The sequence below is a fragment of the Furipterus horrens genome, unplaced genomic scaffold, assembly GCF_987537825.1.
Source record: "Furipterus horrens unplaced genomic scaffold, mFurHor1.1.pri manual_scaffold_8, whole genome shotgun sequence".
Lineage (NCBI taxonomy): Eukaryota > Metazoa > Chordata > Mammalia > Chiroptera > Furipteridae > Furipterus > Furipterus horrens.
Genome location: NW_028327178.1, coordinates 87,328,736 through 87,344,313, shown reverse-complemented (window position 1 = coordinate 87,344,313; position 15,578 = coordinate 87,328,736). Strand labels below are relative to the sequence as shown.

The following is a 15,578-nucleotide window of genomic DNA, read 5'->3' as shown; positions in this document are numbered from 1 at the left end:
AACTAGGCAAGGAACAGGATCCACCGAGATCTTCCAGGAGGGCCTGGCCCCAGACTGCCTTTCCTGGGGTCACTGGAGAGCTGCTGGTCAGGGTCATCATGCCTTGTCAGCGCCTTGGGTGCAGGTTCACTCATCTTAAGGGCTATTAGGAGACCTGAGAATTGGTACTTCTTCTGCAGCACCGTCTCGTCAGGGAGACAAAATCAATGTAGGCAGGATACTTCGAGGGGGTCAAGCCTGCCATTCCAACTTCTGAGCTCTGCAGAGGGCACTGTCTGCCTGGGTGTGAACACTGGGGGTCCCAGGCCACTGACACCACTGCTCAGAGAGGGTTCTCTGACTCGGGCCAGCCCTGGGCACACTTAGTTGTTGATTATGACTCTGTCTGTGCCAGCAGAACCTAGAGAGAGCAGAGGGCCCATCCCCAGGGGCTGAACCACATTGCTCCTAGGCAGCCATGGCAATCCTGTTCTTCTTTGCCAGATACTCAATGTCCTAGCCTTCCTTGAAGTGGGTAGGGCATGTGGCAGTTCTGGCCAACAAAATGTAAAGGGAAATGTGCTGCTAGGGTTCTGGGAAAGTGTTTACTTTCATGATAAAGTAGTGCTGCCTCAATGTCTTCATGGAGCTGTGGCAGCCACTTTGCGGTGTGATGGGAATAACATGCTAAGAATGGGAAAATAGGAGGATTAACAGTCTAGGTCCATGATGAACCAACTTCTATGACACTTAGGATGCCTACCAGACTTGTCAGGTGAGAAAAACTAAACCACTCTTTAAGGTCCCATAAATCAAGTTGTGTTACTTGTAGCAGAATACATTCTTGATTGGGGGTTTTGTAAGGATGACAGAAGAAATTCTCATAAAGGACAGCACTTACACCCATATGATGGCTCCCTGCTTGCAGCACACTTGGGTCCCTTCTGCCTTTTTGGCCTCACCACTAATTACAAACCAGTTCTCAGCCTTCGTTACTATATATTCTTCCCACAAACATCAGCCCATTGCTGTAAGGTGGCTCAGGCCACTGCAGGTTGTGTCTAGCATCCTGCATCATCTGCGTTCCGGCCAGCAGCCTGGTGTCCAGATTCTAAGCTGGAACCAGCTTGAAACACTTTGGGTGACATTCAGAAAGGAAGGCCCCACTAGGCAGAGATGTGGAACCATGACTCCTCCTGGGCAACATGAAGCTTGGGCTTTGAGCCAACCTCCTGGCATGGCCCAATGAGCACCTCCAGTCTCATGCCTCTTCTGGGAATTCTGTTTACTCCAGCTTTGCCCTCCACGCCCCCCTCACCTGCAAAGACACAAACAGGCCAAAGAATGCCACTCAAGAGGCTTTCTCAATTTTATTTCTTTGGGAAAAGAAAACAAAGTCTTTCCATCACATATGGTAGAGATATATATTTATATATATTTATATATAATTTCTTTTGTGGTTGGAAGTCCCAAAGCTGAGTCTGTTCATTTTTTTTTTTTTTTTTTTTCCTACTAATGCCTTCTCTTCCCCCTGCCCCTCTGGCCCAGGCCCAGGTTCTGGGGCAGGTGCACTGAGGGGTTAGTGGAATGGGCAGTGATTGCCAGGATGGCCCCCAAACCCAGGTCAGAGATCTGGTGAGGGCCACCAGAAGGGACTGTGCAAAGATATAGAGGCCACACAGAGGGACACTTCTGTTTTCATGGGGGACGCACAGCTTGTTAAACAGTCACCAGTCATGGGAGGAGGCTGGTCAGGGGCTAGGGGACTTGCTCACAGTAGTTGCCAGCTCTCTCCACCCTGCCCCCAAACCTAGTCTTGGGGGTGGGAGGAAGAGAGTGAAAAAGAGAGAAATATGAGGACTAAGGGCCAAGCCTCCTCCAATTTTTATTGCTGGTGATTTAGAAATTTTCCTTTCCCTTCCTATCTTGGGGAGATGGGCTCTGAGAGGACCCACAGAGGAGAGAGTCACATTGGCTGTCCCAACCCCCACTGATGGCCATGCCAGGCCTACCCTAAGCCTACCTTAGGGCCCTGGGAACCCAAGAGTCAGTGTTCCTCTCAGGTCAGCCTTGTACTTCAAAGGCAATCACAAAACCCCTCCCAACCCCCCAAAACAAGGGCCTCAGGCTCAGGCTTGGGTCCAGTGGAGCTTGGAAGTGGGCAGTGCACCAAATATCAAGCAGAATTTTCTACTGGAAGAAAAGGTGAGGTTTGGGGGAAGAGGTGGCCTGGGACAATGAGCTGAAAGCAGGAGGCTGGGAGAATGGAGGGGGGAAGACATCACAGACACTCATGACCTCAGGAACTGGGTGAGGGGAGTGCCTGAGAGGCAGGTAGCACTTAATAGCTGTAGTTAGAACCAGATAGTGGCCCTGGGAGTGGGGTCAGCCAGGCGGGTGAGGCTACTGCCCTTGGATCCTGGCCAGAAAAGAGGGTGTTTGTGTTTGGGGGGGAGCTTAGAAGCCTCCAGGTGACCCTTCCTAGAAACAGGAGGGCAAATCTTCCCTGGGCACTGAGCCTCCAGCCCCAGCCCCTCCTTCCCCCAACACACACATATGGACACACACTCAGGAGCAAGCCAGGCTCTGAGGCCTGAGCCCAAGAGACCTTGGGGGGGAGGGGCTAGGCAGGTAGCCCTCTCAACCACAGGCAGGCCATCTGCTCCCACTTGTCCTGCCAATCTGCCCAGGGAGGGAGAATAGTGCAGGAAGGAGAGAGGCCAAGAGCCCAAGGTCTATCCATTTCAGCAGACTCCACGCAGGCCCCCTCAGGCTACATGGCCTAGGAGGTGAGCACAGAGAGCATCACTGGACACAGGGTAGCCAACAGTAACAGCCCAGACTCATTGAGGGGCTGGGGCGCCTCATGGCACTGCAGGTCTGCTGCCTCCATCTCCAACAAGGGAGTGCCAACAAAGGGAACCTGGGCCCCTAGTCCCCACTCGCTCTGTCCTCCCCATTCCCTCCTGGGAGGAGGGTTGGAGTGGGCTGCCCCGAGGGGCAGTGATAAAGTTAGGAGGGCACTCAGTGCAGGGAGGGTAGGGACCTGGTCACAGCTGCTTTGAGAACCTCTTTGGTCTGGGGATATGGAAGCGGAGGGGAAGAGAGATGGCGGGAGGGAATATGGGGACTCTGGCCTTTGACAGGGCATTTGTCAAAAGTCCAAATGCCCAGTTTAGGGCTCAGATTTCTGTGGACTCAATGCGCTCAAGGCGGGAGGGGGTCCAGGCTTTCTTTTCCTCGCCATGTTGGGGGGTGGGTGTGCTGGCACCCCCCGCGGCCCCACGCTCCCGCAGCCGGCGCTCCAGCTGCTGGTTGCGCTGGTACATCTCCACATAGCTCAGCTGCAGCTGCTTCTGGTACTCTATGACCTTCTCCTTCTCCTCCAGCCACACGCGGCGCTCCTCTGCGAAGCTGGCCCCCTGGCGCTCCCGAGCTCGCCGCTCTGCGGCTAGCTCAGCCTGCAGCCGCCCCACCTCCCGCCGCAGGGCCCTTGTCCCGCTCTCCCCGCCAGCATCCACCTCCCCATCCAAGGAGACCAAGGAGGCAGCAGCAGCCACCCCGGCCTGCCGGCGCATCTTGGCCTCATCGCTCTCACAGGTGGCCAGAGCATCCTGTGGCTCGGTGGGGTCCACGGGGGTCAGTGCCGGCTTGAGGCAGGGAGCTGGCAACTCGCCCTCGGCCAGCTCCAGGCTGGCCTGCTTGCTGCTGAAGGAGTCCCTTAGGCTAAGCAGCTGCTCTTCTTTCTCTCGCAGTGAGGCCCGGCCCTCCCGCAGCTGGGAGCGCAGCCCCACAATCTCACTCAGCTTCTGGGACACGTCAGCCTGCGAGTCCTTCAGCTGCTGCTTCAGGAGGGAAATCTCCCCAGCCTTCTGGCACACCTGGGCGAGGTTGGGTGGGAGAAGGCAGAGTGAAGGCAGAGCTCTGCTCACCCCACCCCAGCCCCCATATCCAGTTCCAGAGGTACCAAGCTTCTCCATGGCATCAGACTGGGCAGAAGTGACACACAGAGCCCTCTCCTCAGACCCAGTCCCAGCCCAGGGGCAGCTCTAGTCCTCACAGACATTTCTAATCAATCTTGTGCCTTACGCCCCAACCCCCAACTTTCACTCCCCTTGTGATCTTGGTGGCCTACTGCTCTGGGTTTCTCCAGAGGGACAGAAGGAAGAGGAGACAGGGAGGGGAGGCCCAAACCCCTAACCCGCACCTCCCACTTTGTTTCCTCCATCCGGGGCAGAAAGTCGGCCTGCTCCTTCTGGCAGGCGGCCACCTTGTCCTCGAGCTCTTCCCGCTGTCTCATCAGCCTGGCTGCCTCCTCCTGCAGCTGCTTCTTGTCCTGCTGCAGCCGCAGCACTTGCAGCTGCAGGCCCTGCTGGGCACGCTGGGCGCGGCGAGCCACCTGCTGCAGCTTCCCGCTGCAGCCCTGCCGCAGCTCGGCCAGCTCTCGCTCCCATGCCTTCTGCCTCTCCTCCAGCACCTGGGCCACCGCCACCTCACTCTGCTCCAGGCTCCGTCGCAAAGCTGCCACCTCCTGCTCTTTCTCCCACAGCCGCTCCTCTAGATCCTGGATCAGAGCACTAGGCGAAGGTGGTGAGCAGGCCGCAAAAGGCAGGCCTCCACCTCCGCCCTCTCCCGATCCCAGGTGGCCAGGCCGCCCCATGGACGAGGATGACCCGCTCTTGCTGGAGGCCCGCCCACTGTCAGAGGTTGCCAGGTCCTGGTAACCAGACCCACCACCGCTGCTGCCACTGCCACTACCACTACCATAGCTGGCAGTGCCAATGCGGTTGATGTGGCTGGTGGAGGCACTGAGGGGCGCCAGGTGCTGGCTATAGCTAGAGCTGTAGGTAGGCAGGCTTGTGAGTGAGTTCCGGCCTGAGTCTGAGAGGCCACCCCCACCCCCGCCCGCTGGGGTCATGGTCCGAGACTTGTCCAGTCCGCCCTTGAGGCCACCAGGTCCCTGTCGTCCCTCAGGAGTCCCGCTGGTCTGTGGGGGACACAAATTCTGCATGGAGTGGAAGTTCTTGGGTACAACAGGCTTGAAGGCTGAAGGCCGAACTAGTGGCTCTGAGCACTATGTAAAAGCAAGGAAGGGGAAATGGACATCAGGAGAGGCCTTAGCCTAGACCCCAGCCTCTTTCCTTTGGCGAAGATGTTTCAGTCCCACCTTCTACCCTCCTTGATCTCCATCCCAGGAGTCACTCAGGGCATGATCTCTACCTCATGGCCCACCCAAGCCAAGTCTTTGTCCTGGACCCACCAGCTGGACTTGCCCCCAAGGCTCCACCCTCCAATCTCAGCCTCTATCCTGGTAGCTACAACCCAAATTCCAAAAAGGTCCACTTCACCCTCCTCTCTGGGCTATTTCCCATCCCCAGAAAAAGGCCCTGGGGACTGACCTGGTCTAGCTTGCCAGAAGTGGCCAGGAGCTTAGGTGGGTGGCTGGGCTCACGATACTGGGGTGGGGCTTTGTCACTGCCGCCACTACTGCTGCTGCCACCACTGCTGCCTACCACATTGCCACAGACATCTGTGTGGTCACTGCCGCGCAGCTCGCCATTGAGGTAGAGGGAGTTGGCGAGAGCTTTGTCCTCAGAGGGGTAGCGGCCTGGCCTCTCCCTGCTGGTCCCACTGCCACCAGCTCGGGGGCCGGGAAAACTGCCCTGGCTGCCCCCACCCACTGTGCGTGTGCCCACGCTCTTCATGGCAAACTCCTGGGCATGGGCCACCCCACTGCCCACACTGCCCATGGCCAGGCGAGGGTCAGGGGGTCCGAGCTCAGAGGGCCGCGGGGCAAAGGCCAGGAGGGGGTCGCGCCCTGAGTCAGCGCGCACAGGCAGTGTCTCCAGCTTCGCCATGACTAAGCCAGGGGGTCACTGTGGGCATAGGTGGAAAAGCAGAGATCAGATCGGTCAGACCCACCCCCACAGCCCACCACATCACACCAGGCAAGTCAGCCCAGCAACACCTGTGCCCTACCTCTCAGTGTCCCCATCCCCAAAACAGGTACAAGAATTAATTTCCAGACACCCACAGTGAAGGAATGGGGCTAGGTAAAAGGGATAACTTGGTAATGGGGGCTGCCTGTGCCCACCTGACAAAGCCTAAGCCCAGGACATCATGCACATCATACCCTCCCAGCTTTGCTCAGCTCTGTATTCCACTCCTCAGCACCACCTCCCCCGTGAGTCTCCCAGACTCAGTGGCCCCATCAATTCTTCACTGCAATCTCCCGAACTTAGGGTTCTTTACCCTGAGTCTGGGCCCCTACATTCCAACCTCTTGGGCAGGGAGATGGAGTTAGAAGGGCATAGCAGCATCTGAATCCAAGAAGGACCCTTAGAAGTTAAAGTGGGGAGAGAAACCAACCCTATCCAAAAACTGTGGGTGGGGTCCTTCCCAGTGCCCTAACCTAGGGTGTTGCAGTCAAGGGCAGAAGTGGAGGCTCACTACCAGCGCAGGCTCCTCTCCTTGCCTGTCAGAGAGGTGGGGGACCGACAGGTCCTCAAGCCTGGGACCCTCCGGGACCTGGTCTGCAGGGGCCATGTGCCTCACTCTCGTAGTCGGGGCTCGGCCCGAACCAGCTTCGAGACTTTGGAAGGGTAGACAGAGCCATCTCGGATTGTAGTTTTCTTCCCTGTGAAATGGGAGGAATGAAAGACCTACCTTGCGGAGCTGCCACGTGACAGGCACTCTGAGGCGAAGGGTGCTGAGCAGCGGATTGGGTGTCTTGAGGGACAGGGGCAGGAGGTGCCTTTGCAGCGTGCCTCAGGGCCACCTCGGGCACGCCTCAGTCTCCGCAACCCGCTGGGGACCGCAGCTGCAGCGCGTGACCAAGGAGCCCTCCTGGAGGTCTTCCCAAGTGGGCTGCACAGGGGCCTGGCACGAAGGGCCCCCTCCCTGCGTCCAGTACCTCGGCAGAGGCCCCCAGGCCGCTGAGGACCCAAAGCCCCGGCAGAGGACGCAATGCCGCTGGCAGCCGGTGCCTGCCGAGCCTCCCTCGGGGCCTGCCTTTCCCACAGGTGGGCGGGGATGGGCGGGGCCTGCGCACCCAGCGGCGCAGGGGGAAGATTCTGCGCTGCCTAACTCCACCAACCTCTCACCGCCCCCCGCCCCCCGCTGAGAATTCACTGCCTCCGGGAAGACTCCCTGGATTACTCCCCGTTCCCGCTCCCTGTGGACCTTGACCCTTCTCAGTGCACCAAGACGTCCCTGGCGCCCCTCAGTGGGCGTGCACCCCCACCCCCTAAGGCCAGCCTACAGGAACAGGGCCAGAAAGGCGAGCAGAGCCTCGGGTTACCTGTGCTCAAGGAGGCCGTGCTTCCTGGTTTCTTTGTCTCAGGTCTGCACCTGGGAATGCCTGCCCCTGACATCCGAATAATCCAGCCTGACAGGGGCAGCAGGCAGTGCCTACCACTGGTGTAGATGCTCAGATACATGTGCCAGAGCTGGCAGGGGTGCCCTTCAGGCCCTTACCTCCTGCTCCCATCAGAAACCAGGCAGGGCCCTGGTTGGTGTGGCTGAGTGGATTGAGTGCCAGCCTGCGAACCAAAGGGTCGCTGGTTCAATTCCCAGTCAGGGCACATGCCTGGGTTATGGGCCAGGTCCCCAGTTGGGGGTGCGCGAAAGGCACCCGGTCAATGTATCTTTCACACATTGATTCTCTCCCTCTCTTTCTACCTCCCTTTCCCTCTTTCTAAAAATAAAAAAGAAAGAAAGAAAGAAACCAGGCAGGAAGCCTTCCTCCACTTAGGTGAAGGAGTCAAGGTGGCACCCCACAGCCCCTTGAGCACTCCTCAGACTGTCTTCTACCCAAATGCCCAATTCTAATGTGTCCATCCTGTCAGGTACCAGACCAGGGGAGCCAGACAGAACTATTGCTCTTCAGGAGTCTTCTGGCCACCACACCTGGAATTACAGTCCTAGGTAGTTGGAAGTTCACACCAAGCCTGTCCACACTGCCTTTGTGAAATTCCATTTCTCAGCACCTGCTTCCTCGGTGTGAAGAACAGCACTTTACCACCTACCTCCCGTAGCAAGAGAAGTGCAGATCCAGCAATAGTGAGGACCTCTTTACTTTGGTGCCCTAGGTGCCTGCCTCTCATGCCTCGCCCTAGTCCCTAGTTTCATGCCTTTGCCTCCACTCCCAGCATACCACTCAGCTCAGAAATCCCCCTCCCATCCTAACCATGACCCCCTTTTCTCATCATCCCTAGTGCAGTGTAGGGAGCAGCTGAGGACTGGGAGGATGGAGGCTAAGTGGCCTAGGCTGGGAACCAGTGGGAAGGTCTGGGCAGGATTTAGGAGGAAGAACCGACAAACTTCATACAGATGGGTTTCAGGCGGTGGGGGCAAGGGAGGATCTGGGCTGGGGCAAAAGGGTGGGTGTGACACATTTAACATGATACGGGGAGAATGTCGGGAAAAAAGGTGCATTGGGGAAGACCAGAGAAAGGTATCTCTCACATACTGGATAGAGACTGGAATCATCAGCATTCAAGGGTATTGTGGGTGGGGCCGAGCAACTAGCTAGGGTTACGGAGCCCCAGAAGCCTGGGAGGCATTGTAGGACTAGGAAAAGGCCAGGAGAAGGCAGGCCTCACCGATCAAGATGGGGTCTTCAAGAATGTGGGTGAAATTCTACAGGAGTAGAGGGGTCTGGAAGGAAAGATGGGAGGTCCCTGCTAAAAGAAGGCCACCAAAGGCAGTCGGTTAAGTAGTTTGGGATCCAAAGGCTTTTTTTCTAATTTTAAATTAAACATGGTAGAAACCTGAGTGTGTTGATGTGCCTAAGGAAGGTGCCAACAGTGAGACTGAGATCTAGGCAAGGGGGCTGTGCCCGAGGCCTGGGTATGGGCATGAGCAAACCTCAGAAGTGATTGTGTTGATCATGAGAGTGACAGGGGATAATAATGTTTGGGAAAGTGCTTTGTAAACTATAAGGTGCAATACGTAAAGCACGCAATACTAGTACCTTCTCTGAGATCCAGGAAAAAAGAATATGACCATAGGTTTAGGCTGGTCCCCATCCAGGCTCAGATACCCAGAGTCCTGGATGAAGATGAGGTCGCAGGAGTGTGTCCTAAGCCTCTTATACTTGTGCTTTACCTGGGAATCTTTTACGGCCAACTCAAAGCAGCTTGACCTCAATCTTCGATCCTCAAAGAGTTTCTTGCCATTCTAATCTGTCATGGTTAACCCCATGCAAGCATTCCCTACCTCTTGCCAATTCCAAGTTTGCTTCCTTAAAACCCCAGCAGGGAGCTGGCAGGACAAAGAGGGACATATGCTTGAGTTGAGCTTTGTCTATGGGTCTGAGTCCTGAACTGGCCTCACAGCTGAGTGTGGTCTGCAATGGCAGCCTCATGGCATCAGCTCAAAACCTGGAGGACAGCCTGTTGCCTAACTCTACTGCTATTTCTGTCCGATCAACCCTCAGTGCCTGGGACATTACTTACAGTATTAGCAGTCACAAAGAGACCAAATAGACTCTACCTGTGGGTTACCTGGGCAGGTCCCTCCAACCTACAGTGACCACCTAGCCTCTCCCTACCTGTGTCCCTCCCAAAGCTAGGAGCCCTCCACCTTCTCTTGGGGTTTCAAAGGTCCCAAGCCCTGTCCACTTACCTCCTAAAGATCTCAGCAGCCCCTCCTGCCAGCACCTTTGCTGGGAGCTCCTCACTGACTTTTCTTCCCCTATACTCCCTCCCCCACGCAACTGCCAGGGGCCTCTTTCTAAAGGGCAAAGCTGATCTTGTCCCTTCTCTGCCCAAATTCTTCCATGAGCAGCACCAAGTGCAATAGACTAGATTGAGTTCTGGAGGCATCAGCTCCAAGTATAAGTTAGAGATGGAATTGCGTGCAGGTTACTTGACTTCAGCTTCTCACACCTACCTTACAGGAATCTTAAGAAGTATATGTATTATGGGTAAAATACCTGGCATTCCTCTTAGCCCCAGAACCAGAGCAGAGCTTGCAGCAGGTACTCAGAAGCCTCTCCCACTGCCCATTCTATTTCCCCTGACCTGAGCCCCTCTCCACTCCACACACTACCTCTTCCCAGATCTCTGTACCCATCCTGCATCTTTCAGGGCCCAATCCAAATGCTAGCTCCCAGGACAGCATCCCTGATTGCTCTGAGCACTTGGCTCAGGCTACTGCAGGCAGATTTCACTCTGAGGCTTCCCCAGCGTTGGCCAGTGGGTGCCCAGGGGGGGCACAGATGGCAAAGTCCTGGGGGTCTCTGGGCTCTGGCACTGAGGAGATGCAGAGAAAATATATGTGGGATTGCTAGTGATGAGCAATGCAAAGAGGCAATGAATCTGGACAAAAAAAACAGGAAGGTATTCTGGAAAGAAGGGCTAAGGGAGAAAAGAGCTTGGGGGTACTGTAAATCTTTTGGGGGGTGCAGAGGTCTCCAGAACTTCTTGTTTGGGATGTGTGAGGGGAGATCCATCTTTCCTTGGCGACAATGAGGGAAGGGGGCCCATCCCCTAGATCCTGGTTCTGATGAAGCTCGTGTTTCAAGACTGTGGGGGCTGACAGCGCCCCCCCCCAGCACACACGCGCGCACACACGAGTCTCCGCGCTGAGGGGTTGGGGGTGTTCGCCATTCACCAACAGCCCACGGCCCGCAGCGCCACAGATAAGAGACTCCGAACACAGGCCGTCCCGAGAAGGTGCCCGGGGGTCTCTGCGGTGGGGGAAATCCCGCCCGCACCTCCCCACCAACGCGTGTGGCCCCGGGGGGCGGGGCGCAGAGGGAAGAGGTGACATAATCCGGGCCGCACCCCCTCTGGCCTCCACCTCTCCCCAGGCCCGACGAAGCATCCATGACATCATCGGCCTCATCTCCACTCCCCTCCCCCTCGGGACCCCAGCAGCGGGACGCGCCCCCTCCCCAGCTCCAGGTTCAGCTGGACCAGCCTCGCGGTGCAGAGGGCACAGCGATAGGTCGGAGCCGGGAGGGGCGCCGCGCGTGGGCCTGCCTCACTTACTCGCTGCTTCAAGGTCCGGAGCAGGGTCTTCGGAACCGACGCCACCGGCCCGGCTCGCTGGCGCAGCCCGAAGCCCGCCCGCCGGGGCGCGCGGCGCGGGCCCGGCTGCGCTCCGCGCCCCTCCCGCTCCCCGCCCAGGCCCCGCCCACCCGCAGCTGCGGCAAACGCGGGCCCGCCCTCCGGCCACGCCCCCCAGGGCCGCCAATCCTGGGCTGGGGCGGGGCACAGTGCTTTAACCCTTTGGTCGCTGCGTCCCAGCCCGCACTTGGGACCCCTCTGTTTCACCCATCCAGCGCGCCGCAAGTCAGCCTCGAGCTTCCCTGCTCGTCACCTGTTACCCGCCAAGCCCCTTGGAATCAGCCCCCAGTCCCTCCAGCAAATTCAGTGGTACCACGCCCTCCCTGAACCCCGCATCTTTGGCGACAGGGAGGAGTCTCTCTGGTTTGGGGAAGGGGCTCCCGACGCCGAGCCCGGAGCCCCATTTCTCTCCAGCTCCTGCTCTTCTGACGCGGCCTGCCAGTGGACACCTTGAGACCCTGAAAGTCTGCAAGGTGGGGGCGGGGCGAGCTGTCACGGGTGGATCCGACTCCGCAGTGGGAAGACCCACCCGGGCGACGGCACGACAGGCGGGTGTGTGGGAGGCTTCCAGAGGCCGTGACTGCAGCCGTCAGCAAACCGAGCCGATCTGAAATTTGCTGCTCGGGAATACTCACCGTCTGGAGGAAAAGGCAGGCGACGAGGAAAAAGATACACATTACAGTCCGGCAGGGTTTCAGCGATTTCACCTTGTGCCCCGCACCTGGGACCAGGCCCGGCTCCGTCCCGCACGCTGCACCCTGGGGTGAGAGAGTGAGGTGGAGACTTCCTCCCCAACCCGCAGCATCAGCTTCGCATGCACGTGCGGCGTTCTATGCGGAGAGTGCTCATTCCACCTCTGGTGGCTCGGGAGGACTGCCTGGAGGAAGAGGTCTGCCTGGAACTGGGGTCTTAGCCTTAAATAGGGCGTGAAAGTAAGCCAGACCTAAGGTTCAGCATTTACAAAAGCCTGAAGGTACCAGGGGTTTGCCCGAAAAATCCTCAGTGCTTCTACTCTGGCTGAGATTCAACCCATTGTATCTCTGCTGTTATAGCTGATTATTTTGGTTATGTCATCCTATTTTACAGTTTTTACTTCTGCTATCTCTTGTATTCTGAATCTTTCCATATTTGCTTTTATCTTCTATAGTGTTTTGCAAGGTAGAAAGCCAGTTTTTTTTTTTAATTCTCCTGGTGGTGGTTGCCTGTAAGCTTACTAAATAAAAATACAGTTTATATTTCAAATTATTAGTCAATGACAAATCATTTTATTTTCCTCTTTATGTAAGGAAAAATGTAATGTGCCTTCCCATCTCCTGGCCTGCTACACTCACACCTACTTGTATTTGTCCACTTAATCCAGGATGATAGACCCGGCTTTTGTTTACACTTTTTTAAGCCTCTAAATCCTCATTTCTATCATTTTTGGCATTTGCCAGCCCTTTGTTTAATTGGTATCAATGTCACTGCCAGTTCTTCATATTCATATTTTTTTTCCTTGCTCAGACCCATCTCTCACTTGACCGGTGATTTCAGGGAGGACTCCTGAAAGTTATGTTTTTCTAAGCCTTTGTCCTAGGTGAAAATGCTTCCTGCTGTACACATAAATAGTGGCTTGACTGTGAGTCTTAAACTTTTCTCCTCAAGACTCTTTTGTCCTTATCCCATTACCTTTTGGCTTTTAAAGTAGTAGCAAGTACACCTGAAACTATATACAGTCAACCCTTGAACAACCTGGGTTTGAACTACTCAGGTCCACTTAAATGTGGATTTTTTTCAATAACTATATTGGAAAATTTTTTGAAGATTTGTGACAATTTGTAAAAACCTACAGATGAACCTTGTTGTCTAGAAATATCAAAAAATTAAGAAAAAGGTATATCACAAATGCATAAAATATATGTAGCTACCAATCTATTTTAAATTTACTATCATAAAATATACACAAATCCATGAGTTAAAATTTCTCAGAACTTAGGTACACAAACACAGACTATACATGGTACCATTCACAGTTGAGAGAAATGTAAATAAATGTAAAGATGAGGTATATATGTATAACATACAAAATATATACTAATCTACTGTTTATCAATAAGGCTTCTGGTCAACTGCAGGCTACTAGTAATTACGTTTTGGGGGAGTCAAAAGTTATACAAGGATTTTCAACTGCATGGGGGTTGGCACCCCAATCCCCCTCCCTCCATTGTTCAAGGGTTAACTGTAATTTATATGTCAATTATATCTCAAAACAAATAGTAGCAAAGCTGGGCTGGTCTGTTTTAGGTGAGCAATTTGCCTGATGCTTTTTGAGACTTTTTAGTACTCTCAAAATCAAACATTTTGCTAGTGTAAGTCCCAGTGCAGGCCATTTTCTATTAATTTTCCAGAAATAAAAGGTCTTTTGAGCTTAGAAAAGTTTTCTTCTAATATGTTCCTGTCTATTCTGTGAACAGATTTTGTTTTTGTTTTTTTCTCCTCTATAATCATCACATTGGGTCACCATTGTCAATTAAATCTTTGTCCTTTTTCTCTGCATCCTAGGAGATGATCTCAAGTTTTTCTTCATCATCATAGACTTAATTTTCTTTAGAGTCATCAAAAATACTTTTTTCTCCAATAATATATTCAATTCTGCTTATTTTCCTTTCATCTTAGTCAGTTTCCAACCCACCAAGCTTGATCTCAGCCTCTCTTTATAGTTTCCTGCTCCTAGCTCTGAGAGGATACATTTTTAGAGAATGTGGCTTTGCATCTTAGGAATACCAGGAAAATAAGAGAATACCATAACTGACTCTGTTCTAATGTATATGAAAATCTTGATAAAGCAGACCATTTTCTGGGAAATAAAATAAGAAAGAGGTGGAAAACATTATCCAAGAAATAAGTCCAAAAAGGACTCGGGGCTCAGATAGTTTAATGAAAGAATTATTTCAAACTTTCCATAAATAGATAATCCTCACTCTGTAAATTTGTAAGAGCCAGAAAGGTAAGAATGCTATTTCAGGTTATGAAGCCACACTTCCCCTTACACCAATTCCAAATAAAGATAGCATAATTTGGGGGGTGGGGTGGATTTCCTAAATAAACTCAAGGAAATAAAATTAAATGTCATTGTATATGAAATGAATGATCCATGAGTTTCTTGAATAAAAAAAGAAAACAATCGTAGATGCCAATAAGTTATTCAAAAATCAGTATCCACAAACAACCCTTGTAATTAATCAGGGCAGTTGAAATTAAGATTCATTGGTTGTGCTACCTTGACATCTGGTCAAAGCAGGAGGGCCTCAAATGGCCTAACTGAAAGCTGCCCTAGCCAAACAATCTTTATCGAATGAACCAGGTGCAGCTCCTGCTTATCTCCGAGTAGCAGGTTTCAGTTCTTTGCCAGCCTGCAGAATTACTCAAACAAGCCAATCACATCTCCTGCAGGAACCAAGGGTCACCTCACCTTCTTACTGCTACAAAGTCTGCCCCCCAAATCTCTGGTTGTTCACTACAGTCCCAAGTGGAACACGTGTGTAGTCCTGTGTGGCTTATGGTGTCCTCCTCCCCTGAGCTGTGAAGACATAACTAATAAACTGCTGTCAAACTCATTTGTCCAGTGTCAGGTATTGTGTCCGGACATCCCCATAATCCTAGGGTGGGAACTCCTCCCTCACCAATGGAGTAAAAGGGTGGTGATTAAAACAAGAATCTATCTTCTCAATAAAGCTGGGAAAATAAAAAATAAGAAGCAAGTCTATTAGACTGACAAAAACTTAAAAGACTGATACCTCAATTTGGTGAAGGTGTAGGGAAACAAACTCAGTGTTTTTGACAGCATAAATTGGTACAACCTTTTGGGAGAATAACTGGGTAATACACAAAAATGTAAAATGTGTATGTTCTTAGACCTAGCCATTCCGTTTTGGGGAAGAAAAGCCTCACAAGTGATATGACATATACAAAGTCACTGATGTATTGATTGTAATAGCAAAAATAAATAAATACATCAATATACAAATAGAAGATTAAATGAATCACAATGTGACCAGTGCAATGTAACAATAGAAAGCTATTTAAAAGAATAACACGGATGTCTGTGTATTGACATAGAAAGATTGACTATATTAAGGGAAAAAAGCAAGTGGCAGAATTATATGTATGCATACTGTGACCTAATTTGTCTATTATTTTTAAATGAATATATATAATGTATGGAGAAATCTGGAAGGATACACATCAAATTATTAACTGTGACTACCTTGAGATGGTGGGCTTGCAGGGGGTATGGCGAAGATAGGACTCAAGGCATTTCTATAAATAATGCTTATATTTTTTATAATAAGCATGTATTACTTTTCTTATTGTATTTTTTCCATTACTATTTGTTCCCCTTATGTCCCCTCCCCACTCAGTCACCACACTGTTGTCTATGTCCATGAGTCCTTTTTCCTTTATGCTTGATCGTTCTACCCCCTAAGCCCCCAACCCCCAGAGCTGTCAGCCTGCTCTGAGTCTGTCTCCTTTTTGCTTGTTAGT

General features: G+C 52.7%; 1 protein-coding gene across 6 annotated transcripts; it reads right to left on the bottom strand.

Annotated features, from left to right (window-relative positions):
• Positions 1-1,332: 1,332 nt before the first annotated feature.
• Positions 1,333-11,865, bottom strand: LZTS3 (leucine zipper tumor suppressor family member 3). Of its 6 annotated transcripts, none has more exons than XM_090286118.1 (5): positions 11,690-11,865; positions 6,455-6,616; positions 5,379-5,855; positions 4,187-5,053; positions 1,333-3,860 (listed from the first exon to the last, which is right to left on the bottom strand). In XM_090286118.1, exons 3-5 carry the CDS (start codon positions 5,835-5,837, stop codon positions 3,162-3,164), a joined length of 2,025 nt encoding a protein of 674 aa, XP_090142244.1. In that variant the 5' UTR covers positions 5,838-5,855; positions 6,455-6,616; positions 11,690-11,865; the 3' UTR covers positions 1,333-3,161. The 6 variants fall into 6 exon arrangements, with proteins under 6 accessions (XP_090142244.1, XP_090142243.1, XP_090142242.1 ...); XM_090286117.1 differs by lacking the exon at positions 11,690-11,865 and adding an exon at positions 10,977-11,089 and having other exon boundaries at positions 6,430-6,616; XM_090286116.1 differs by lacking the exon at positions 11,690-11,865 and adding an exon at positions 10,977-11,089 and having other exon boundaries at positions 6,433-6,616.
• Between the last annotated feature and the right edge of the window lie 3,713 nt (positions 11,866-15,578).